Source organism: Fundulus heteroclitus, chromosome 1, assembly GCF_011125445.2.
Source record: "Fundulus heteroclitus isolate FHET01 chromosome 1, MU-UCD_Fhet_4.1, whole genome shotgun sequence".
Lineage (NCBI taxonomy): Eukaryota > Metazoa > Chordata > Actinopteri > Cyprinodontiformes > Fundulidae > Fundulus > Fundulus heteroclitus.
This window is the reverse complement of record NC_046361.1, coordinates 7,243,047-7,270,546: the sequence shown is the minus strand read 5'-3', so window position 1 is coordinate 7,270,546 and position 27,500 is coordinate 7,243,047. Positions and strand designations below refer to the sequence as shown.

Here is a 27,500-nt window from a genome sequence, read left to right as displayed (position 1 = left end):
ATTTTTCATCCAGTACATATTTAGAGATAATGCCAGGAAAAGGTGTGTGAAGAACTGGCGGTTGGGGCATCGATTCAAAATGTTTTGAATCATGCTTGTGCTTTGTGAGTCAAAAGTTGTAGTTGAGTTGTAGATGTCTCCACATCAATGCTGTAAAAAGGGCACATCTTTGGACACCTCAAACTGACCAATATCCCTTAGAAATAACCGTGAAAAGAGATGTCTCATTAACTAAAATCCTGTTGCATCCTCCTCTATTGGATTGATTCTTAATTGGAATTCTTAATTTCCGGGTATACCATTTACTTCTTGTGCTATTTTAACCCTTTGATACATAAATCAAACATCAGCGAGGTAAACATACGTGGTAATATCCAGCTGTCATCATCTGAACACTTCAAATGTATTTTTTATGCTCCAACTATACCTCCTACCAACAACCAATTCTCTTTGAAAGTCAGAAATAATGCATTTTCACCTATACTGTTACACAGACTGAAAAAGGGACAGTCTTTTTTATGATGTCTTGTATATGAAGCCTTTTAGTGATATGACGCATGTATGACTGAGTTTCTTAGGTGTCTAAATCTTTTAGGAAATGTGCATCTCTTTTATTGTTGTGTAAAATGTTGGGCTTCTGGTGGTTTTTTTTAAATATTAAAGGGACATATCCTGTAACATCCACTTTTTTATCCCTTAAATAGATTTTTTTATGTTTTTGAAATGCAAAAAGTTTTTCACTTTTCTCTGATTTATATTAGGTTTTTTGAGCAGTTTCGTCACAGTAATTGCTGCGGAACTGCTAAACCAGGTTACAGACTTCTGCCATTTTTATTGGAGTGGAATGGAACGATCTGTGACCTTAAAGTGGGCGGGGTATGAAGTGCCTCCTTTGCATTTAAAGAGACAGCACCAGATGAGGGGGTAAAAAGGGGGTACGTGGGGATAAATTAATGAGGATTTTAGACCAAAGAATTGTAGCTCCAAATTATATAGACCACACCTGAATGATTTAAATGTGAAAAGGAAGAACTGAAAAACTTGATATGTCCCCTTTTAGCTACTTGCCATTCACCCAGTGTAGCTGCCAAGAAGGTTTGTGCCACGACTCAACTCTGTATCTTACCTGGTTTTAGTTACAGATGGGACCGGAGTCTGATTACAGCTCTTCTTACACCCATCGCATTAATGGACTGTAACTCTATCTCCCACTTGTGTGCACAAGCACGTTAGTAATGAATTGACACAAGTTACAGGCCGTGTAAAACCAAAGAATTGCTGTCAGAATATCCACCACACCACACACACACGTCTACAAACGAGTCACAAAAACATGCAGACTCCCTACAAATTCATCCTTCTGGTACCCTTAGACACACTTAAGTCTAATCATATTTTGGACTGGAGATACAGTGCTTTCCAAAATGTTACATCTGTAGGTTTTCAAAAAAAATTTTTACAACTAGAAACTAATATGCTGTGTCTGATTTTTACGTGCATTAATTACTGTGAAGTGAAAGAAAAACGATTTGTCGTTTTCAATAATCAAGAACAAAAAGCGGTGTGTAATTGCATTCTGCCCCTTTTACTCATAAATAAATTCTAGTTAAACCAACTGCCTTCAGAAGTTACTTCATCGGTTAACAGGGTCACGCTGTTTTTTAGTTATGTGTCTCAGGAAAATACAACTATAGGTTTGTTAGACTTGATTTAAAGATTTATCAAGATAAATACTGGTATCAGATCAAAGGGGGCTGAATGCAAATGCACTCCAAACTATTTATTTGGAAAAAACGAAAAAAAAAAAGATTGAAAGCCTTATTTTCTTTTCATTCCACATCACAACTATCCACCAGAGGTGATTCTATTACATACAATCCCAGTAAAACACAGTAATGTTTGGAGTTTTAAACTGACAAAATCTGAGTATTTTTACAAAGCTCTGCAAATATTAGGCTGTAACCTGCTAAGTACCGCTGTCTGCGATATTATCCACCCATCTCTGCATGTAGCCAATGTCTATTGGTGCAAAAGTTACGTTGATTTTAAAATATCTGCATGATCCAAGGAATTGTGGTTTACACAAATTTCACCATGCTGTGTAAACGCTTAGAGGCAGGAGCTGACTTTCACAGGGTCTCTTCATTTTTTTTCTGTGGTTCTAGTGTTTGTGTGTTTTTTGCGAAAGAAATGGAGGAAGAGAGTGCATGGTTGGATTCCCATGTAGAAGAGAGCCACAGGCAGAGTGAGTTTGTGTTGGTTTATGTGTATATTGGCAGTTCATTCTCCCTCAGCACATTCCACCACAGACCACAAACCCCTTCTTGTCTTTTCTGTTTTTTTCACCCTTTCTATTTTGTTTGTTTGGTCATTCTCTCTATCCTGCTTTCTCTGCCAAAACTTTCCCCCCCCCACGCTCTTTCTCTTCTCCACTCCTCTGATTTTTCAGGTTTATTTTTCTGATTTGTAAATGCTATCCCTTGATATCATCTTTTTTTTACAAACAAGTCTCATTTGGCTGACTCCAATATTCTACAACAACTTTTTTTTTTTTTTACCTCACACGCCTGTCTGCAGACTTTTTTTTTTTTTTTCATTTTTCCACTACTGCTGCTACTCCAGCTACGTCTTTTACCGGGATACCTCCATGCATACGCCACCAGGGGAGTGTGTTATTGTCTCCCACCGTATGGCTGTTTTAAATGGCAATTTGAAGCACCGCTGGCTCTATAATTAGCTGTGAGCTCCCACAGGAGAGGAGAAAAAAAAGTGGCTTATCGTCTGTCCTTTATAATTACAGATCCGAACAGGGCGACAGAGGCACACATAATCAGACACAAGTGCAGACAGATGCAGAGACATTGGGAAGGCATTCGCGCAGCAGCGCCTACATGCACATTTAGAGTTATTTACCACCTGCATGAAAGCCCTAAAGCCTTTTTTTTAAGCAGCCGATTTTCTGCTTGTGTGCTATGGGAAGTGACATGAGCTTTTCCTGATTTCTGGAGCTCTCCTTGGCATCCATTTAAAGAGTAACTACACCTCTAGTGTAGCGCTTCGGATTCCTGCCGGTTTGTGGTGGAGCACTGCCTGAATCACTGTAGAAACTTTCCAGGTCTGCTATTGAAGTTGTTTTATGGTGATAACTTTTAAATATCTGATGCCAATATATGCCCTTCTTGGAAAATGATTTTCTATTCCCAAACACCACCCTTTTGCAGTCTATTTTCAAAAAAAAATTATAAAATAAGATATTTAACTTCCAATCAACTATTTACTTGAACTGTAGGCCCATGTTTAGGTATTTTACTGCCTGGCTGGAATTGCGCAGGTACAATTTGTCACAGAATGGCTGTCGTATATTTTGTTGGTAACAGGCAATTTATTTGCCATTTCACTTGTTTATTAAGAAAGATAAAAATAAACCCAAATTGTGTTTATCTTGCAAAGAGGATCTGTACATCCCTGAAAATAAGTCTGTTACTGCTATGGCAGCAATGTCTGTCTATTGGCCTGCGTCCAGAGAATCCATGGTAACAGACTGCTGTGATTACAGAGCCAGGGAATGGAGGCTTTGCAGCAGATTGACTGCTTTAAGTCATGAATACTAGCTACCTGTTCCACTAGGATCTTCCAACTGTATTCAGAGTTGTTGCTATCCAGTCAGTCAAAAACAAAAGACGCAGCAACCTCTTAGTTGTGTCAATATTTGCAGCTGTAAATAATCTAGCCTGTTAACCACAGGATTAATAGCTTTTAGCAATGCTGACCTAATGGCTCCATATCCCAGCCTCCATCTCCAAGCAAACCGCATTCGATCCATCCTCATTTGGTCAACTTGCACAGCTGGGAATGCCCTCAGCTGTTTTGCCATAACAAGACACATTTTATAATCCACAGTTGATTAACGTCAACATAATCTCAACATGTATAAACACTGAAAAAAAATGGTTATCAGAGCATGGAGCCAGAAGTTAGGCTGCTGGGTATGTTGACACTTTTAAAATGTATACGTCCTCTAATTAAATGTAGCAAATGTAAATGGTCACTCCACTCAAAGGCACCAAAATCAAAAATGTGTTATATTTACTTTGTTTAGAAAAATGACCGACCTGTACTGTCATCATTGACAGTACAACTGAGGCATGCACCGCATGGGCTTTTTAGGCAAATAGTCCTTTATGCTTTATAGTAATTTAAATGATCCTTATTCATTCCATCTCTGGATGCTAACAAATCACTGAAGTGCTAATAAGTAGTTTTTTTTACAAAGAGAAATGTCACATATGCAATCTAACATATTCTAATGACTGGTGACATGTATATTACTTGCATTCTTACCAAACTTTGGTTAAAACAAGTTTTGTGATGTACAAGAAGGAAGAAATGGAAAACCCTGGAATTAGTTGGGTAGAAGCTGCTCTATCACAGAAATCCGTGACTGGATACTAACAATAACACGTTTTCCATTGAAAGCCCCAGGATTTAAAGCCTCAGGCTTTGTATTACCCCGGTAAATGAATCCATGGGGCTTTTGTAAAAAGTAAAAAAAAAGCCCTGGGGTCAGATGCGCCTGGGTGCCCCACTATTTGAGAAGTACTGCTTTATAGTGAATTTTCAGCCCCAATGAACATGATCCAGTCTGCAGGAAATCACAGACTTTCTAGCCGAATAACGACGCCGCAGCAGCGGCTGTAACACTGCAGTCTCGTCGGTGAGATTGCAGCGGGTCTCTGCCGCTACTGACAAGTCTGAGCAAAATTAAAATTGCCTCATAATCCTGATGAACCGACTGCACAGAGGAAGTTTTGAGGTGTACTTTCTCACCTTCTACGGTTCTATCCTTTTTAAAAAACTTTTTGTGATAAATTAAGATTATAACTCCTCATCTCCTTACTTACCCTTGTGATGGACAGTTTTTCTTACTGCATGCAATCCCGCCCATTGAGCAAAGCCCAGAGAAATAACCAAAGACCCGGGAAACTAAAGCACGGGTAAATATGTGTGGAAACGCTACCCGTGATTTGCAAAGCCCAAGGCTTTTGAGTGGCAATGGAAAAGGGGCTAATATGTTAAAGTTAATGGTTAATGTATATAGCGCTCTTCTAGTCATACTGACCACTAGAGCCACATCAACATGTCACAGGGGAAGATGGAATCGAACCCAACACCTTCCACATCCATTGCAATATGACTACTCTGCCCAATGAGCTACAGTTGCCCCATGGTCGTTGCATTCTTGTGACGTTACCAGGTCCGATTAATAATTCAACCCTCCTCTTCCCTCCTGATTGCTTTCTCTTTACGTACCGTCACCTCCCAAACAGACCAAAGTAAACTGATAATGAAATAATCCACCACAACCAGCATCGGTACTGATTGACTTGTTCACCAGCCACTGTCTGAATACGTGCACATGATAGCTATTAGAAAAAAAGCCTTTCCTGAGGGGTCGTATCGCCGTCACAAACGGCGCATTTGCCTTTGTATGTTTAGCCGTGATAAGCTCATGGCCTTTGAAGTAAGGCTGTCCAAGATATGTCACTCTCATCTCGTCCCCCTCTCTCTTCCTCGATCCCCTCCTCGCTGTGCAACCAAGAATTAATTTGCTGTGGCAACAGGCCAGGGGAGGAGAGAAAAGAGGCAGGGGGGGGAAGAAAAAAAAAAGAGACACATTCATCATTTGTTCAGTAAATGCTCGCCCTGTGACCGCACCGTGACATTGTTTTCTTTATTTGGTTCATTCGGGCCAGCAGCTGATAATTTATACGAGCTCCCCCTTTAATAATGAGCTTTTGCCTTTCCAAGGTGGGGTGTGCTGTTGTTTACACACACACACACACACACACACACACACGCACTGCACTGCATCAGCTCGGAGGTCTCGACCGCCCTTTGTCAAACTGAACATACATACATGCACTGATGGCAGTGATGAAGTATCCTTTCCTTCAGCTGCTGTTGGTTGTGTGTGTGTGAGAGCCTATAAGCTCCATGTTTGGCATCGGCTCTATCCTTGAAATTTCTTTCATTTTTACCCACACTCCTCTGTTTACCTTGAGGATAACACCAGGTTGCTCCTGGAGGCCCACACTTCTCTGCTCTTGACAAATTGATCTAGTTCAGTACTAGTTGTATCACTACTCTTTGGCTGGACAAGACACACATGCGCGCACACAGACATGAACGCCATCCCACCTACACGTGCTGCTGGGCTGCGCAATGCACAAGCGTGCTCTGCTTGGCTGCTCATGTGTGTCAGCTGAGCTGGAACATCAAGGGGTGAGGGAGAAAAAGGGGGGGGGGGCGGCAGCGGAGGAAAAGAGAGTCGGACAAGTTGAAGAGAGAGTGGGATGTGAGCTGGACAGATGGATATAGAGCGGCGGAGGGAAACAAAAGAGAAATGCAATTGTTTGCAAAGCTCGGAGGAGGGCCGCGGCGGTGCCAAATCAGATACGGCGACGAAAGTGATACACCATGCAAATACAGGCCCTGCAAACGCTCATCACACACAGATTTGTCCTCGCCTGTCCTCATCTCTACAGCTGTCGAGATAAAACAGTTATGGTAGGAGTGCAAAAACAATAGCTCACCAAAAGCAGTTATACTTTGGTGTAGGAATGGATCTCTCTTTCCTGAGCAGTCCCTCACCGTGCTATCGCAACAAAGGGCATCCCCCGACATGTACAGTCACAAGTTACCCACTCGCTTCTGCGGAGAATCCATTCTTCACAACTACAAGCAAAGTTCTGGTTGATCATCCAGAAAGGCTGTGGTTATTTTTTTTACTTATTGGAGTGCAAAACCTCAATTTTGAAAAAACAAAAACAAAAAAAACATTGATGATTGTGTTTCAACACATTGCCAATTAAGCTCATATGCTGTAACGACAAAAGGTGATATTTTTCCCCCAAATAGCCGGAATACAAGCAGCCCTGATTATTCTAATCATCTCTAGTGAAATTCCTACAGAGAGGAGGTTTGGCACTTTGGCCATCTTTAGTTTTCTGAGCCGAGAACACTTTGCAATGTGAGGTTAGGTGCATATTTGATGCCACTGTCTGCATGTTCTCCCTGTGCAACTATGGGTTCCCTTCAGGTACTTCAGCTACCCCTCGAAGTCCAAAACATGACTGTGAAATTAGTTGGTTACTCTGCTAGGTATAAGTGTGTGTGCACGGTTGTTTGTCCTGTGTGTTCCCATGTTGCCCTGTGGTGGGGTGATGACCAGTCCAGGGTGTACCCGGCACCAGCGTCCTTGTGACCCTGCATGGATAAGAGGGATTAGATGAAGGATGGATGGGAATCTAGAACAAGGTTTAAATTAGATTTTCAAGGAAAATGTCAAAATGTTTGGTAAAAAAAGTCAAAATTCAGCTTCTTGTTTAAAATAAAAACACTGAGAAAGAAAGAAATGGCAATGATTTTCTGAAGAGAAGACAAAATACTGAAGTCCTCTGCAGTTTTTGTTGCATGTGTAGTATGCACCAGTATAACATACATGCTGAGGAAGAGTTTTCCTCTACAGTTTGTTTGCTAAAAGAGAAATACTTTTTTTTATTTATAAATCCTATTTTAAAGCATAGAGTTCTTGGCTTATTTACACACGCCATGGCTGCACAGATCTTTGCACCAGTGTTGTTTTGGTTTAGATTTTGATCTTGACGTAGCAACTCTATTCTCAACATTTCAACTTTACTGTCGTTATTATTGTGGGTTTGCTTTTCTGACATTTTCTTGACAGTTGGATTTTTTTTTTTTTCACTATTTGGTCATTAAAGGAGCAATAAGCGATTTTTCACTGTTAGGTGGAGCTTGAGCACTGCCTGTACACCAAAACAAGATGAGCATCAAGCCACGCCTCTCTCTATTGCCCATTTCCCCTTCTCATATATTGGCTCATATGTGCATATTTCCAAAGGATAAATGCACAGCAAAACAGCATCACCTTCCAGAGGAACATGTCTAGTGAAGGAGTAAGTAACTCATAACTTTATACAGCTGTAAGCAAGAGAAGGTTTTGATCCAATGGGCGTGCTCTCCGCCATGTTGTGCCTGGCATTTTACGGACCGGGAGGGGCTAACCCCTGGGTGGCAGCTGTTCACGTGCACGTGCATGTGGCGGCCCGGCTATATAAACAAGAGATTGGAGAACAACACAGAGAGACAGTAATGTTTAACCGTAGTCCATCTAAAAAGATACCTTTAGTTTACAAAACGATATTTTTAGTTATTTTTATCTGAAATAATTTTTTGCTTATTGCTCCTTTAACCTTAAAAGAATAAGCAACTTTTTTTGCTCTTTAAATATTCTATGTGTGTAGTTTACATCTTTATTACACTTAATCTCTGTTTCCTATATTGTTGTGCTAGAAAATACTTTTTCCAATCTTGCCAGCATAGTCTCACTCTTCTAGAAACCACAGATGTGCTCTATACAAGATTTTGTGTTCAATGCCTGGTCGGGTGTGTCAGGGTGCAGTTCTCCCTGCTGCACCATGGACAGCTCCAGATCCTTCCATCAAGGAAGGATGCTGGTGCCATGCTGGATCAGTTTCACCTCTTGCAATAATCAAGTCTTGACTCAGTCCACCTGTCCAACCTCCTACATAAGCTCCTCTCAGTTCTGCTCTTGCCGCTGGTTCGTCATCATCCTTCCCTCGTCTGCTTCACGCCTCTTGTCTCCAGTGCTTCCTCGTGTCTGCTAGCAGTCCTCCAGCTACCTCTGTGTTAACCGCCTGCCTGCCGGTGTTCCCTCACGTCCTCCGGCTCCAGCTTCGCTCCGCCCGCTTCTGCTCCAGCCATCTACACCATCCCTCCGCTGCTATCTGCTACAGACTTCTGGTTTCCATCTACACAACTCACAATCTTCAATAAAAACTCTGGAACGAAGCTCTGTGCGTGGCTGAATTCGGGCTCAGTAACCAGTCCCTGACAGGGCGACGACAGTGGCAGTAGTTTCGGTACTCATTAGTGGGTGGTGGCTCTAAAAATGTTGAATTATTGTAGCTAGGTGAACGCAGAGATATCAGCCTGCGCCAGATTTCTGTATAAGAATAATAAGAAGAATACTATGTGTCTTGTGTCCATCAGTCATGAGAACCTTGGTCTCAACCTACACAAACACAAGTCATTCTGCAGTGTGTGTATGTCATTAGCTTCACATTGGCCACTCCCAGCAGAATCTGCCTCAGGGAAGAATGGAGAGCTGCTACTTGAGTGCACAGTCAGACCTAGTTATGTCAGAAGGATTCTCAGGGGTAGCAAGGCGAGGCACAACGGGGCTAAAGGAGAGAATGGGAAATAAACCTCTCAAAACCACTTCCAACAAGTATTTTAATGCAGTCCTAAATCACAAATGTCTGGGGTGATTTCAGTCGATTCCGATGCAAATCAGCTCATTTTGAGATTATCAGCGAAAAAGCTGTCATTTTCTTTAACACTTGCTGAGGGATCTGCGTCACCTTGCTTCATAATGGTTCGACTTAATACTGCATTAAAGTTCTTTTTATGGAGTCTGACCTGCAGAATTTCTCACTTCCTACGGAAGAAATAAAACTTGATTTTGTGCTAAATTACCTACGACGACAGGTAATATTTTTTTTCTGTTTACCCAAAGAGGGTTATGTAATTGGAGAAATATCTTGAAAATACAGTTAAAAGCAAAAAGCAAAAGGAGAGAATGATAAAAGAGATGCTGAGCAAAAGCAGCAAAGAGAATTATGAATGAGGCTGCCGATTGTTTCAAGTACTTGTTAGAGTCTGGTTATGATAAGAGGAGGCAGGAGAGTGAAACTGTGTGCAAGTGTGTAAGTGTGTGTGTGTGTGTGTGTGTGTGTGTGTGTGTGTGCGTGTTCTTGTACTTATAGCTGAGCGAGAACACATTTCCCTCATTCTACTAGTGAAGTGAGGACCCTCACTTTTATTCTGGCCTAGGGGTTTGGTTTAGCACTATGGTATTAATTAGGTTAGGGCGGGTGTTAGGTATAAACCCGTAAAGGTTAGGTTTAGGACATAGAAATGCCTGAAGATGAATGGAAGTCTTTGGAAGACAAGGCACGATCCTTACCATGTACATTAAATAAGGATGTGTGTGTGTGTGTGTGTGTTCTGCACGAAGACATGTAGGAGCTGCACAACGGAGCAACTCAAGCCCACCATGTTTGTAAAAGATTAAAGAGACCCAGAAGGGTTCACTTGATGGTGCCAAACTAGTCTAGAAAACCAACAGAAGGAGTTTTGTTCACTATCTCTCTATCTGACAAGAGCCGTGCAGCTACAGCTCTGTTTGAGGTGGAAGTGTGTACGTATGTCCTTTGGTTTTCTGTGCTTGAACATTTAAATCGCAATCGACACCTTTTGCAAGTGTCTTCAGGTTATGAAATGTCATTTTGTGGAACATACACCCCATCTGAGAACAATACAGTGACATTTTGACATTCCCAAAAGTCTGCATGTTCATAGACGATTCCGAAACATTGCTAATCGAGCTAGGAAAGCATGTCAGAGGCTGAAAAGAAAAAAAAAAACACACACAATCTGTGCATTTCAAGCTATTGTCGAGTGTCACCTGGGAGAATTGTTTTAATGACGGTATCTAATTGCTCTTGCTACTTTAGCCTCTCCTGTCAACTTCTAGGAGGAAGGGGGAAATTAAAAAAGAAAACAGTACAATGCTGCTCAAAACAAGTGTCAAGAAAACTCTTAACATGTCATTTCATGATTCAGTCATTGTTTGAATCCTATTTTTCTTTTCCTTTCACAACACCTTTTTTGTACAGGTATGACTATTTCATTCATCAAGTTAATGGTTTTTGGCAGGAATATAGACAGGAATATGGCTAAATGATGGAAAGAATAAAGCATTAACACCATGGAGGTCAGTTATTTGGTTGGTTGATGGATCGATGAAAGCAAAACCCTTTGAGATCCTGACAAAGCAATCAGAAAACTTTTAATTTTTCTTCATAACACAAAAGCATTTGTGTTACATTGATTATGACCAAACTTTAGCCAAATTAACCTTAATTTCACAGTGCCCAAGAGTTATAGGCTATATAACTGCTATAAATTCACAAACCTTCCACCACCATGCCTTACAGTTGGAATGAGGTATTTTCGGTTCAGCGTGGATTATGGCTATCCTTTTAATTTAGCATCAACTGTTTTAAAAATGCCAGTTATTCAGAGGTAAATTTACAAACCTACACTGTGTTTCTAGGTTCCTTTCAGTGAGAACAAGCTTTTTCCAAGAATCTAGGGAGTGTAGTAGATCGCATAGCATGAGATCTTTTGATAGTAAAGACACAACAATATTTCTCGTCAAAGCACTCTCTAGTTAATGTCCGCATGTAATTTTGCATTTGTGGTACTTTGTCGAAAAGCATACAATAACACCGACAGACAAGATACAAATGACTGATTAGTGCAGCAATTATCAGAGTTGAGCATTGGTATCAGTTTCCAAGCTTCCTATTGATGCTAAAGGGCCGACTTGCAGCTTTATAATAAGCTGTACACAGAGTGCAGTAAAGATCGAAGCATTATATATATATATATATATATATATATACATATATATATATATATATATATATATATATAAAGCTTCTCTTAGTTACAGCTTTATAAAATTCTGAGGTGCTCAGCTTGGACTATATGAGCTTAATTTTTTTGAATGGGCCAATTTTGAAGAGACAAGCATAAAACTGCAAAATATGGACTTGCCAAACTAAAATATTCTACATTGTTTGCAGATGCTTTAAAACAGTTTGTGAAAACATTAAACAATTTGGATTTTTAGTATTGTGTAATCATCCTTATAGACAATCCCCCATAACGTGATATACTGGCTTAGTCTCTAACTACATGGAAGCTCTGGATGAAAGCATTGCAAGATAATCTTAGATAATGCTCTTCCAGGATGTTAGCATTGTTTTAGAAGCAAACATGCTGGGATGTAAATTTCTGATAATATTTCAGTTGTCTTTAAAGTTTGCCCAATTCTGAAACTTTTTTTTAGGAGTGATTGATTAAAAACTGCTGCATTATTGTGTTGTAAGCCTTCACCATTCCCAAGTCAACCATCAGCTGTTGTCTTTTTGGAATGAGTGCTGATGTCTTTCTTTCGTGGCATCTCTAGCTCTCACACACACACACACACACACACACACACACACACACACACACACACACACACACACACACACACACGCTGCCTAGACTTAGTTATAGAAAGGTTACACTTGGTGGTCAGTTATTCTGTTGTTCTATTGTCAAAAGAGTTGTAACCATCCAAACCTGACCTTTAGAAATCCTACTTGGATGGTTACGCCCAGTGCCCGTATTCTCAGAGTCCTCTCAGAGAGCTCCTATCTTAGTCTAAACTATCATACCTTGGTCTCTTAGTCTAAAAGTGTTTCAGATCGCTGCAGAGAGCGAATCAGAGTAGGGAATTTTTTTTTTTTTTCTTAGTAAGGAGGAGTGGTTGACCCTGTTGCTAGGCGTGATGCTGTCTTATAAGAGCTGTGATTGGTTGATAGTACAAGAGAAAAAAAAAAAACCCACAAATGTGCTCCTAGTGATCAAAGGAGAGAAATTAACTGACTGGACCGGATTAAAAAATGTCATGATGATGAAACTTAACAAAATTATTTGATTGTCACACACAATCAAAATGTTTGAATGCACCTTATTTACATCCTGGTCATTATTTGGATTTGCTTGTTTATTTTTTTACTTGCCAGTCATTTTGCTACTTTATCTATGTGCTATTAATGCACTCTCACCTGTCAGCTTTTTACTGGGGTTGCCTGCTTGTATAAAGAAGTTGTAATTTGCAAATACCGAACTGGACAGCAGCAGTGTGCAGCGCACAGCTCAAAGCGCTGGTAGGAGAATAAAGGAGTATTTAAAGGTAAAATTTGTCCCTGGGTCTAGGCTCACATACACAGGCTTTAAAGCGTATTGCCGCAGATCAATGCATCTTTTTCTCTGCTTTGCACCAGCCTGGTGAGAAGCTCTCCAGCAATCAAAAGCAAGGAGATACCATCATCCAAGCAAACTTCTAGATCGGCGTTTAGTCTACTAACATTATCGTGCAATACAGAAAATACGTTCTTGCCTTTTATATATATTCTTTTTATTCATGATTATTCAGTGTTTTTTCAAATTTTTATCTGTCCTCAATAAAATGACGTTACTAGAACCACGCCTTTAACCCGCCGGGGCGCTGAAACAAATTAATTTCCCCTTATGAGGATCATAAAGTTAATCTTATCTTCATATTAATTGTATGATCATTAAAAAAAGTTTATGTGCTCACTTGCTCCACTGTTTAGGTGGTGGATCAGCCAGACAGCTCTCTCTGTTTCCACCAACCTACCTGCTTAAGATGCTTTTAGGCTCACTAAAAGTCCTCCTCACTAACCCTATCATTTTGTCACTTCGGGAGCTCTCTTACAATTGTTTTTTACAATTGCATAAATGTGTGTGTTTCATGTGGTAACAAAATATAATTTTTATAAATGTTTGTATAGTTTTTACAACTATACAAGTGTTTCATTTTGCACATGGTCTGAGGTGTTCTCCTTATTCCATGTGGTTGTGCTAATTGTGTGTAGTGGTTTGAAATTCCTAGTCCTGCTTTCAAAATTGTGCTTAAGCAATCATAAAAAAAAACAAAAAAAAACTGTAAGGTCTAGGATGCTTTGTCAGTAGCTTTTATCTTAGTGAGGTAAAATTCTTAGAAAAATCTGAGAATTTGTGAAATTCTCAGATTTTGCCCAAAATGTCACCACTAAGAGCTACTTTTAGCCTTAGGATTCTTTGTGAATACGAGCACGGATAATTATTTCCCCAGCTGTCCTGATTAGTGAAATGTAAAAAATTAAGGATGGTTTGCATCCTTTTACAGGCATTTAACTACGCTGCAAATGCCGCAATAGCCATTGGTGCTCAGCTTGGACTATATGAGCTTAATCAACCAAACTTTGGCACTGTTGTTCTTCTTACCTGAGCCAACTATTGTTAGCTGTTAGCGAAACCACTTTATAGAGGCATACTGTAGCCGACCAGCTGTCTGCATGTCACCCCATATGTGGCTTTGTGTGTGTGTGTGTGTGTGTGTGTGTGTGTGTGTGTGTCACTGGGGGCCAGCTTCCTGTTGTGAGAGCAGCGGTGCGACAAAAGAATGATGATTAATTTCGCTCCGAGTAACCTGTCTTGCTGATGTGGCCCGGCCAAGCTGCACACATGTGTGTGTGTGTTTGAGAGATGTAGACTGTGTAGTCAGCAGGTGCGCTCTGATACTTTGGCTGCCCTCCAATCAGGGTCAGACAGGCAAGCAGAAACTATATATATATATATATATATATATATATATATATATATATATACTTGCGTGTCTGTGGGTGTGTGTACAGCCACCCACCTCCTTCTTTCATCTCTACCATTTCTCCGTCTGATGACATTAAACTGAAATCCTGCTTTTAAAGCCAAAGCCTGCTTTCAGATTTATTAGCAATCTGTGCTTCTTTGTGCATATGTGTGGGTCATCCTCTCAGCAGGGGAGACAAAAACTAATTTCATTAGGAATCATGAATACAATGAGGTGTGGTTAACACACAGTCATACACACACCATACAGTAGATTTCATTAAGAGGATGCCCCCCCCCCCCCCCCCCCCCGCCTTCCCTTTCAACCCTCCATCATAAAACAATGACCTGAATATTTAGGACACATCTTTATTATTAGTCCTCAGTGGACCTATGTTCCATTGCTCTCAATGTAAGCAAGCGACCATCCTTTCCCATTTTTTTTTAGTCCTGTCCTTCTCATCCATTCTCTTTCCTCTCTTTTCTCCAGCCATAATTAACTACATGTTGAACAGCTGAGGCTGGAAGGGGCACTACTGTGTCTGGACACACACACACACACACACACACACACACACACACACACACACACACACACACACACACACACACACACACACACACTCGAGGGGATGAGGTTGACGTCTTTGGAGGAGGCAGACGGGGTGAGGGGAGGTCTGGAAATCAGGACAGCAAAGAAAAACCTTGAAATGGAAAGGCGAGCTTTGAAGTGAAGCAACCGAGGAGATATCTAAGAAAACTCTCTGGGAGAAATGAAAGAGAAAGAAAACAGTTTTAAGAGGGGTTGCCAACTGAAAAGCATTGGAGTAAAACCTGGATGAGAAACCCAAAAACGTGTTTGTGCAAATAATTGCACACTGCAAGAAAAGTCCCACTTTGGTCCAACTTTTGCCTCGTCAATGCCAGTTTTATTATATAGCAGATTTTAACAATGTTGACCAAAATGCTTCACAGACAAAATTAATTCAGAAGACACCAATATTGCAAAAACAAGGCCCTGTATTCAGATCCCAGCCTGGGGTCTTTCTCACTCAAGACATGCTGGTCAGGTCGGCCATTAGTGGTGGCGCACTCAGACGCAGCAACTCAGGCTAAAGGCCCATTCATACCTCACGTAAAAGACGGATACGGATACGTGTGGAGTGTTTCATACGTTCTAACCGTCGATTTCGTCCGTATTTTGACACGAAAATTGTGAGCTTACGATTACGGACGAAACGGGTCAATACGGAGCAATACTACCGGAATAGGTAGGGGCGCTATTGAGTTTGTAGTACAAAATGTCCACAAAATCACGAAGAAGGTTAGAATTCTGGGCTTTAAACAATGGCGGGTTTTGAGGAACGACTTTCGGAGATTGTCCGCAACTACCCACATTTATATGATGTGTCGTGTCCGGGGCACAGGGACAAACAAAAAGTTATGAATAGCTTTCAGGAAATCGGGGAGGCTCTGGCCATGACAGAGGATCTCATAAAGTCCATGTGGGCTGCAATTAGGGAGCGGATGGATGGATGGATGTGGGTGGTTTAAGTCAGCAACTAGTTAAAAAAGCACCAAAATAAAAACAAGTCTGCATGCCTTTGTATACATGTTGTAAGTAATGGGGTGTTTTTTTTCTGCCAGTCTACCTGACCTGAATTTGTGACCAGTGTTTGAACCCGGACCATCTTTAATTTGTCCTTTTTTTTACTATCTTGTCCTCCTGTGCATGAACACTTCTAATACCCCTCCTGCCTTCACCCCTCCTCACTGTCTCCATAACTCTCCCAAAAGCCCTTCATTCCCTGGGGCCTCTCTATTTCTGCTGGGATAATATGTTATGCTCTTTAATAAACCAGTTTTATATTAGCCTCTTTTTTTTTTTTTTTTATCTGGACCGGGTAGTGTGAGGAGACAAGTGTGTATTAATACCGGCCAGTAGTAGCAAATTGGCCTGGCGAGAAAGGCCTTATCTGGGTGATATCACAACGCCACAACTCATCTGTCTCTTTAATCTCACCATACAGCGGCTGGATATCTTCCCTTTGGAGTTGGGTTAAGCTGAGTACAAATGGGAAAGAGAGGAAGTTTAATTTAGCTGATGAGCTAGACACAAAAACAACACCGATAGGCTGATCCGAGTGTCTGAAACTGCTCTCACTCTATTACTTATCTGGCTATGTGTGATGAATAGGTAAGGGCAAACTTTTAAAACATCCCGCTCTGTGATAAGCAAGGCACGTTTATTTGTATAGCATATTTCAGAAACAAGACAATTCAAAGTACTGTACATGAACAGAACATAAAAAAAAAGAAAACATGCAGTGGAATAGTAGCAGCAGGTCAAGACAGAAGACAAGTCGGACTACAAGCTTCTACTTTAACATTCAAAGGCAACTCTAAACAAGTAGGTTTTTAACCTTAATTTAATGAAAATCAGGATTTCAGCACTTTTACAGTCTTCTGGGAGTTTGTTCCAGAAAAGTGGAGCATAAGAACTAAATACTGCTTCACTGTGTTTAATTCTAGTTCTAGGTATGCAGAGTAGATTTGAGCCAGAAGACCTGAGTGATCTGGAGGGTTGATACACTGACAACAACTCTGAGATGTATTTTAGTGCTAAGCCATTCAGTGATCCATAGACTAACAGCGATATTTTAAAGTATATTCTCTCAATTACAGGGAGCCAGTGTAAGGACCTTAACTATAAAGTATAGTTTGTGCATTGGGCTTCTTTGCACAGTCGTGAATAGTCTAAATTAACCTGGAGTTTGTTTTTGTCATATTTCAGGTGTGGATAAGTATGAACAAATACAATTGAACATGCAAAAAGTTTTTATTTTCCTTGTTCTATTTTCTGAAGGACAAAACTCAAATAAATGTGTGATATATCTCCTTAATAAATACACAAATTTCAAGTTCTATCTAGACGATCAAATCTCAATTTGAGTTTACCATTTTTCTCATGAGTATGTTGGTTTTTGGTTTACTGAGTTAATTAACACTCATTTAGAAATCAAAAACGTTTTGGACTCCAGACCATTCACAAAATGGGTCTGACTGCTCCCCAGTTTGACCTGCCCAAAGGTTTCAGCATGCCCCAAACTAAATTAATCTTCATCTGCACAAACAGAGTGTTTGCATAGCATAGCATGAGATTAAGTAACACTGTTATCATCACTTTGCCATTCGTGCAGCACTTATGTAAATTATGCAGCAATGATACCTGCGTGGGTAATAAATGTTGTCTCTAAGTTGCATTGCTCTTTACATACTGGGGCCTTGTCTCTTCATATATCGGTAAAATGCAAGACAGATATGTGATTATGTGATGGGGTATGCAATATTACTATATTACCAGCTTTGTTGCAGATATTAGTCTAATCTTAACAGTCCACACCATAGTCAAATACAACACAATAGAACTATGGGGCTTATTCTGTGACGTTATTTTCAAGTAATGTTCTGAATGTGAGTACATCTTTTTTATTATAAAAGAGCTTATTTACCAGTATAATGTTTCCTATTATCATCATCATCTATCTGTGCTACAGATGGATTCCACTTCTTGAAATTTCTGGCTAATATAATGAGCTCTTAAGGCAGGGGTGTCAAACTCATTTTTACATTGGGCCACTTTGGTGTCATGAAGTCATTAAAATGGCCGGTTGCACGTGTATAGATGATACTTTTGATTTCAGAATATCATTTCAGTTCACATAGAAATATTTGAAAATGCACAGTAACATAAAGATAACAACCTCTGCCCAAGTTTATACAGTTCATCTACAAAAGAAAGTTGATATTTGGGTTGAGTTACACTTATTACATTAACCTATTACAGTTACACTTACATTTATCATTTTGCATCACTTTTTCTCTTTTTGGGCATTTCTTTCTTGTTTTAATGTGTTGTAAGAAAACTGACATCTAGTGACAGGATGCTGTCACTATACAGTTAAAAAAAAATCAATATTCGCTACAGGAGTGCACAATTCAAAAGGATATATGCCTCTACTTTATGACATGTTATGCCTTTTCTGGCTCTGGAGGGCCGGATAAATTGCCTCGACGGGCCAGATTGGGCCCACGGGCCATGAGTTTGACACTTGTGTTTTAAGGAGTGTCCTCACAAGAATAATGAATGTTCAGTCGGCCAAAAACAACAGCGTGGAAAGTCATTTTGACATGTCTGAGCCACAGTGTCTTGTATTGAAGTAAAAGTGACTGACATTATTGTTGACAGTTATGTCTGTCCATTTAATTCAATAGGAGTGCGCTAACCTTTAAAGAACTGAGGGAACACAAAGTTTAAGGGAGAGCTGACTGAAGCAGGGTGTATCTCCAAAAAACAAAATGCTGGACAACACTTAGCAGAGACATTTTTCAAATATTCTCTTTGGGTCTGAGAATGAGCTAAACTTGCATCTTTGCACACTAAAGTTTAAAAAAAAAACAGAATATAGACATCTGAAAAGAGCGGCATTTTTGCTTTGCACAGTGATTCATCTTTCTCTTGAACTGACTGCTTTAATATGCCGTTTTCTTATTTTTTTTGTGTTGTAAAACTAATTGATTGGTGGATAATTAGAATGCAAATAGCAGCAATTATGCTCGGCGCACTCATCGGAGCAGCACTGCTGAGCAAGACTGAAATATGTATGATTGTCCCGCTTCAAAGAGGTAAACTAATCAGTAAAAAGGCAGTGTTTTAATGACTCATAAGCTTTCAGAGACTTCAAAGCAGTAAGCTTTATGCTTCTTTTTTTTCTGGGCTAATAATCATCATGGGAGCAGTTACAAAAGCATATTTAATAAGCACTTTTCAAGCAGGTAGTCTGTGCGTTTTTTTTTTTTTTTTTTTTTTAGCAGAGTTGCTTTCATCTTTCAGGCTGGTTAATACATATCAGAAGGTGAAACTTAAATAAAAGAAAGTTCCACATGGCCCAGTGTTACCCTTCTTTTATGGTATATATATGTTTGCTCAGACCACCCAGAGAACTCCTGCAATTCATTAAGCTTCTTCCTTTAGCATTTCAGCTCTTTGTAAGCAGATGGCATTTAAATCCTGTAATTTGAAATTGAACTTAATTAAGCCTCGACAAACTAATTATGCAGGGGCCAGTCGGGAGTTTCAAGGTGTTCCGGGGGTTTCAAAATCAGCAAAGTTCTGCTTCACACCATTCTTTTGCTTTTAAGTCCTTTGAAAAGCCTGGGGTTTCCCCCCCCCCCTGCTGTATGGATAATACAATGATGCACTGTTGCCCTTCCCCCACACGTTGCTGCACACTGCTGGTCATCTGGCCGACAGAAGCTCACTGTGCTTTTCTAATACGGGGAACAAAAAAAAAAAGAAATTCAAAACATGTAAAACACGTCGTGGTGTGAAAAATAAAAGCTTTTTGAGAACTTCGCCTTCCTGCTGCTATTACAGAGAATATGTCAGTTCAGCCGTTCCAAGGAGAGTAAGTAAAAACCGGGACTTCCTGAAGTTGTCTCTTTTGAAAGCGCCTGCTCTATAAGAAGGGCCGTATAGCTTCCAGAGTGCAGAGGTCATGGAAGGAGAGCGAGGAACCTGCAGGCTAATAGACAAGATGAAAATTCACACTCACCTGCCTCGCGCTGCGGTCCCTTCTGTGCTAGCTGACCTGAATCCCCCTCCAAATGCCCTCTGCCCCGAGCTGTGGGGCAGAGCACGCTCTCTGTCCCTTCTCCTCCCTCGTTCCATCACAGTCCGTCACTCATCATAAATGATACAGCAGCCCTCGGCATGTAAGCAGTCCAAGAGCGACCGCAGAGTGTGTTCTTTCTCTGCTTCTTTCCCCCCGTATGCATGTTGTTTCTGACGGAAAGAGAGAGAAATCGTCAGCCATAAAAACAAAAAGGCACAGAAGGTCACGCTCACTTTAAGTCAATAAAACTTTTCAATGTATTTGTTTGTGTTTATGTGGAAGCAACATGATGGAAGGGGGTGAGCTGCTAAAACAAATGACCTTTGGACAGTAACAACCCGCACTTTTTTTTTTTTTATATATACGCACGGGCGTACATGCGGCTATGACAAGAAATGTACACAACTGAGAGTGAGAAATATGGCATGTAAATTCCCAGCTTTCCAATGTTGTTACAGCATCACTCAGATGTAAGTTTTTTTGGAAGGTTTTAGTTAGAGCTGCAGCGTTTATTGAACCGCCGTCAGCATCACAGTGTCAGCATGTGCAATATTACAGTACGTGCGAAGCGACAATAGACAGTTTGGATGTGATATTTGGTTATTTTTACAAATCCAACTCATTCTGACTCAGTATGGAGCAGATTTATCCGGCCAGGTGGCTGGACTTTCACTGACCTTTATTCCTGCATGTGATATAGATATAGGTTTTGGTAAACAGGATGCTAAAATTCATGGGTAGTGGTATGGATGATATGATGAGCGAAAGGAAAATAGTTTAGCGCCTGAAGATCTAAGCTGTGTGTGTCATATTGCAACCAACTGTCATCAAAATATTCAATGATGTTATCAAAGCTGCATATTGTCGCAATATGAAGCAGCCCACAGGTTGTAATAGTTCTTGACATTGAACCACAATTGCTTCCTCTTCTTCCGAAATAAGACCTAAATACTAATTAAAGCATGTCTGCTGATGAACCACCCATACCGAGGAAGATTAAACTCTGGTCTTGTTCTTGTTTTTCACCCATCGTAACTAAACCAAAAGCCGGAGCCAGAAAAAAAAAAGGGATGGGTTAGGCGGCAAGGGCAGAATAACGCAGAGGCCTTTGCAGACAAAACTGCTCGTAGGTGATGGATGAGCAAGATGGAGGGTGAAAAATAAGAAAGTATCCAAAAGAAAATCAGGGGAATATTTATTCAATGTTTCTGAAGGAGTGGTCCCCCGTAACTCAGAGATTTTGCCTGTAAACTTAACGCTGGCAAAGACTTTAAAAAAAGGCATCTTTTAGTTCTGTGGTATTTTTGCACACTGGACAGCGTAACAGCCTAAAAGACCGGTTTACTCTGGAATTCAGCTCTTAGAGGTGCTGAAGAGGTTCATGTTACTACGGTGACATGCATATGTTGTAAAGGAAAAGCACATACTTCTGGAGAAGTATTTTTACAAATCTAGCAATATTTTTGTGTAACATGTTTCATTCCCAAAGTGTGGTATACAGACAATAGCGATGTAAAAAATGAGAAATTAATTTAGAATTTTAAAGAAATAAACAAAAAGAAGCTGGAAGCAGTATTTTTAGGCATTTCCGCATAAATCGATGAGAAAATCAGAAGAAGCTAATTATCGTTAGCCGCAGTTTCATCCTCTACATTGCAATAAAGACTTTTCTCCATTTCCCTCCTCTGTTCCAGATAATGGTGAACTCCGTTTCCCAGCCTGCCTTGCTGTACGAGAATGTGATGGTGAGCAACGGGAACCCCATCCTGAGAGATCTGCTCTTCAGTCCAGATCATCAGTTCTTGTACGCCCTCACTGATAAACAGGTAGGAGAGCCACATAGATCAGCACCTCAATGATCTACAGTGCAGTCAAGCACTGTTAGTCTATTATGCACTCTATTGTTGCCAATGACAGCCAAGACTAAATAATGACTGAATATCAATGATCATTGATCTGTGTGGCAGTAACAGGGATGGATACACGGTCTCATCCATACAGATGTGTGTGCATATGTCTTTCTGCTTTACATAGATGTGCAAATGTGATCTCTTCATCACGATCCACTCATACGCCGCTTTACCACCTTTTATCATCACAGATCTGAGTGTCTAATCGAACACACACAAATCCTTTGACATATGAACAGCAGAGTATGGCTAAGCGGTGGCGAACGAGAAAATTAAGATGGTGGAGGATTAAAGACATTCACTTGGGAAGCGAACAATTACGCTAATTACAACTGTACAGAGGGACACAGACTCAGGGGTACTTACAAAACAATGTTTTAATTGTGTAGATATTACATTTACTCTATATATTTTTTTTACGAGATCAATAATAGATCATATTACTAGCCCTCTATATTAACAATAAGATTTCTAACATGTCAAATGGTCAACATTAATTGAAACTGACAACAAACCAATTTGTGCTCTTTAGTTATTTTGTGACATTGTCTACTGCACCCTTTAGCAGTTAAATGACATAGCAGCTCCTTAAAGTAAATTTACAAAAGCAGCATAAAAGAACATCTATGGGGAGATTTTAAGTTGCAGCACTGTTAGATTTAGACAGCTAAAAATCAAAAAAAGCAACTGTGGATCAGTTGATTTGACACCACCTGCTTGTTTTACAACTTTACCTCTTTCTAGATGGCTAGATTTATTGTCCTTTGATGTTTTGTGTCATTTTCTTATTAGTACATTTAAAATAAGGTTCACTAGAAACGATTTTCACACATAAAAATGCTTCTCGTTGCCATGGAATGAATAGCTATTGACAAGAGGTTACTTTGAACCTGAAAGATGACTCTTTAAAAGCACCTTTGTATATAGCGGAAATGTCATTTGAGAAATGCAGGTTTTTTTCTTTTGTCCTCGTTGCTTTTCATGCCTGTCTGTATTTACAACTCCATGCTATAATAACTTTTTGTTAAAATAGACGTGTCACTTTTGAGTTTTTAAGTTTTTAAGTCAAAGTGGCTAAAATGTAGGGAGGACAAAATACTTGTGTGATGCAATTCTAAAAGCCACCACCACAATCCATGACCTGAGTAATACAAAATAATAAAAATAAATAAAATAAATAAAAATAGTATAATTTTCACCTGAGAGGTAAAAAAAAAAAAAAAACTAGAAATGAAGGAGCACTAGAAAATTGGAGTTTAAGGCAAAGCGACTGCAGGATACAGAGTGACCCATATTGTCGCGTCATATCGCTTCATGTCACATTCGTTGGCGCACTAATTAGAGAAGGGGGCCACCCGCACATCCACACAGTAAAACAGCTAAACACACTAACCATAAAACAACTGAAGACAAACATGCGTGCACATCATTCCTTACTCACTCACTCACAATGGAATAGCTGGCTCCCAATAATTAACAAGTGCTACAAAGCATAGTATCAGATTTAATCAGAAAGCAAGCAAGCCGTTGTTATTTATTATCACTAATTTGGTCAGGATTCTGTTTTTGTTTGTTTGTTCGTTAATTCTGCTCTGCGTCTTTTAAGAACAGTCATTTGCTGATACCAAGCCCCTCTTTTGATTCCTCAATAAAATCCATCTGATTTATATGCTTACATGACGTATATGCTTGAAAGAAGCGCCTCTCAAGCTAATTAAAATAAAACAGCGTTTCATCAGATTCACACAGTTTACACTAAAGGTGTGATTGTGTCCAACTGCCTTTTTATTTTCTTAACATTGACAGATATTTTGTCACAGCAGGGAGTGTCTGCAGGACAGCCTTGTGTCTCCAGTGCTTCTGTCACACTGTCTCCTATCTCGCCATATATTATCGTATTTTGAAAAGCCTGTTATTTCTTGGGGATATAATATCAATCTGACTTAACACAGAAAGCTTTGGTGTTCCTTAAAGGCATGTCTTGCTCCTCCTTTCACCACAGCAACACGCGGTGACGATAAAGAATCTTTAAATCCTGACATTGTTTTCATGTGGAGCACCTTTCTGTGGTGCTAAGCTAATGCTGGCATGTTTGTCTCTGTTTTGATATGATCTAATGATAATTTGACTTGTAACACACATCTTTCAGTGTGATTCCAGGTAATGTTTCCAGTTAAAACTTACAGAAAAAGTTGTTCCCCTGTTTAAACTTGGTTGTTCCATTTCAATGTCTGATTTTATTTTTATTTTTTTAAAATGACAGTAGTTGCCTTCACTTAACGGTTGTTAGACACAATAAAGGCAAATAGAGATAGGGCAAATGGGGCAATTGTCCCTGGGTCAGGACAGGATGGATGCCCCCCCACCCCCCCACATGCCATGCCCACTCAGCTGTTGCCAAAAAAAAAATGTGCACTGTGATGCCCAAAATATATATATACAATATATCATGATTAAAGTTAAGTCAGGAAGTCCGTCACAGATCATTTTAAAATACTGTGATTGAGAAGCACATCAGTCCAGTTACATAATTAATCTTCTTAGCGCATCAAGTTGAACTTAGCACTATCATGAATATTAAGTTTATTACTCTGGACTTTTTACTCTGAGGGATTTGTCATTTCTAATGCTGACTTCATCTTTATGATATGCCTAAAATCCCGCCGCTCTGGAATCTGTGTTATCTTAAAATGCCTTCAGAGAGTTTGATACTGCATTCAGCACTTTCCGTCTTCTCCTCCACGACTCCCTTATCTCCAAAAGCTTAATGACCTGGATGTGATAACCTTAAATGAGACTTCCACAGTATGTAGACAGTGTTGTGTAATTTACCAGCAATTAAGCTTAATTGACTTTCATGTGCCTAAATGAGAACAGAGCGGAGCTGGAGTGTAATTGATACAAATGGATGCCGTCAGTGTTGATGTGATGGAAAAAAATAAAAGCCTACCATCATGGAATCAAAGTATCTAAAGGTTTTAAGTTTGTAACAACACCATTTGGCAGGTTTCCTATGACGTACGGATAAGTATGGAATTTAATGAATGCATTTCTAAGCTCTGCGAGAAACAAAAGAGTGAAAAATACTTTGGTATAGTTTTCTTTCCCATTGCTTAAAAGCTGTATCCATCCATCAATCTAGCCATTCATTTGAATGAAAAGAAGTGAGAAATTAACATTTTAGTCTGGGAGGGCTAAAACCACATTTGGACACATTATTACTAAACAATTCTGCTAGCAATTATTTCATTTATCAAGAATGTTCTAAAAAATATATCTTTAACAAGAGACTTAAAGGACTAATGCTAAATGTGCTTATGTTTTACTATTTAAAAAAAAATCTTAGGCCACAGGGATCATTTCAATTGGTCTAAATAGTGGTTTAGTCTAGTGTGTTTCAGCTAGCAAATCTGTGCAACTTCTTGGTATGATTAAAAAAAAAATAATCCATGCTGTAGGCATTGTCAGATTTTTCTTTTTATAACTGTCCCTGTTCTTTTCATTTCATTAAAGATGACTGCTATTACCACCAGAAAGTATTTTTCAATTATTAAAGCCAGTGTTTTATATTTAATGAGCAGCGATACGTCCCCTACATGTCTGCTCATGTTAGTTCAGTGAAAGGATGGAGGTCTACTACCAGGAGAGAAGCCTCCTAGTTTTTTTTAATCAACACTGGGTACTAAGATGCATTTATTTATATCGTTACAGATGCAAAGACATGTATTTCAATAAGTCTTACCATAAAATTGTCTAATTTATAATACAGCAAACATAAGCCAAGCCAGGATAAAAAGGTAACATTACCTTGTGAATGTGGAAGATTTGTGAGTGCAGATTTATTTTAGATCTTCACTTTTCCTCATTTCAGTGGTAACACATATCAAAAGCAATCTAAACATAACATCAAAGAAATCAATGAAAAAAAAAGTAAGGCACCTTAAGGGAACATATGCTTTTCAGTTCTTCCTCCTCACATTTGTATGAATTATTTGGGTCCTTATCCTTTCAAATTTAACATTTTAGAATATGCAACTGTCATTGTGGATATTTACTTTCTTTATTTCATGCATGGCAAACTCTTAAAATGACCGTCAAATTCAATTTGAAGTCTAAATCTCTCTATTTTTCTCTTTGTATAGGCATTGGGCCTGTCCAGTAGACAGGTTACAGTGTTTTTGTGTTTCTCCATGATTCTCTAGCTCATCAGGTGTCTCTATCTGTCTCCCAGGTCCATCATGAAGTCTTCGTCACATTTAAATAGGCCTGAAAAGTTAATCAAATTTTTAAGACTAACAAGGAATTTAGGAAGCACTTATAAAATGTTAATTCTTAAACACCTTAGGTTCCAAAATCATAGTACCCTTAAAATAATCATATTTATAGCTGAGGGGCAATTGAATGGACTAAGAGCAGACAGATTATAAATTGGAAAACAAGAATTGCTTTTAGGCAGTTTCCCGAATGAGAAGCTACAATTGGAAGCTAACTTCAGCTTCGTGTTTTTTTTAAGGTTTCAGATATACATAATGGTCAAGCATGTTGAAATTGTTTTTGTCAGTTGTTACTGTGCATCCATTGGAAATAATGAAATGGCATCTCAATTTAATTTGCACTCTTCTAAATCGTTCTGCACAATGTTGACAGCACATTTAGGGTTTTGTGAAGATTGTTCACCTTCGTTCGCCAGGGCACTCCTTAACGACGCAGCGACCCGCATGGCAGCGATTTGTAACTGTGCCTGTTGTTTTAGAAACATAAACAAGAGACAGGCTCATCAGCTAGCGTTAGCTTGCGTCAAATTTACTGCCAGCCATCATATAGTTATGAAAGCTAACCAACTAAAATATTTCACTGGCTGTCAAATTAAAAGGAATAAGTGTGTTACACCCAATATCATTGAAGGAATATTATGCATGGTAAGAGCAACTTACCTCCTGATGGTCTGCCATGCAGCTGGCATAGAAGCTCTTCCACTGCTACTTCTTCTGCGTTTTCTTCTTTTCAGTTGGCCAATCGCGGAGGACAGGGACTGAAACCAATTGTGGGGTGGTAAGATTGGCCGACTATCCGCACACTGAGTGCCCAAAAAATGTCAACTGCGAGCGAGCGCAGCAGTACAAACTGCGAGCGAGCAGCAGGGAAATTGTGCCCACGTGCGAGTAATGAAGATGTGCACACACATGAGCAAAGAAGCAAAGAAGTTGAGTATAAATGAGAAGATCTCGTTTATACTCCTGGGAATTATGGCATGGTTAAAATGCCATATAATTCATTCAGCTGTAATCTATGTAAAATGGAACTGCAATGCTTTGCTCTGAATTCCTTGTTAATGTACCCCCATGTTCCTGTCTTTTGCCCCTGTTCTGAGGTGCGTCTGAGAGCAACTTCTTTTGGTGCTGTCTCTTTAAATTTAACTGAGGCACTTCACACCCCACCCGCCACTAGGTTGCATAGTGTTCCACTCTATTCTTTTTATCAATTTGCTGGGGGTTGGTGTTATAAACAACCAAACATTTTTGACCTGTCCATGTGTAGC

General features: G+C 39.7%; 1 protein-coding gene across 1 annotated transcript in view; it reads left to right on the top strand.

The window, feature by feature from the left end:
• plxna1a (plexin A1a) overlaps positions 1-27,500 on the top strand; it is a 359,702-nt gene that overhangs the window by 139,688 nt on the left and 192,514 nt on the right. The window contains exon 4 of the mRNA XM_036125192.1: positions 21,746-21,877. Within this exon, the coding sequence (XP_035981085.1) occupies positions 21,746-21,877 (132 nt within the window). The remainder of the gene's footprint in view (positions 1-21,745; positions 21,878-27,500) is intronic.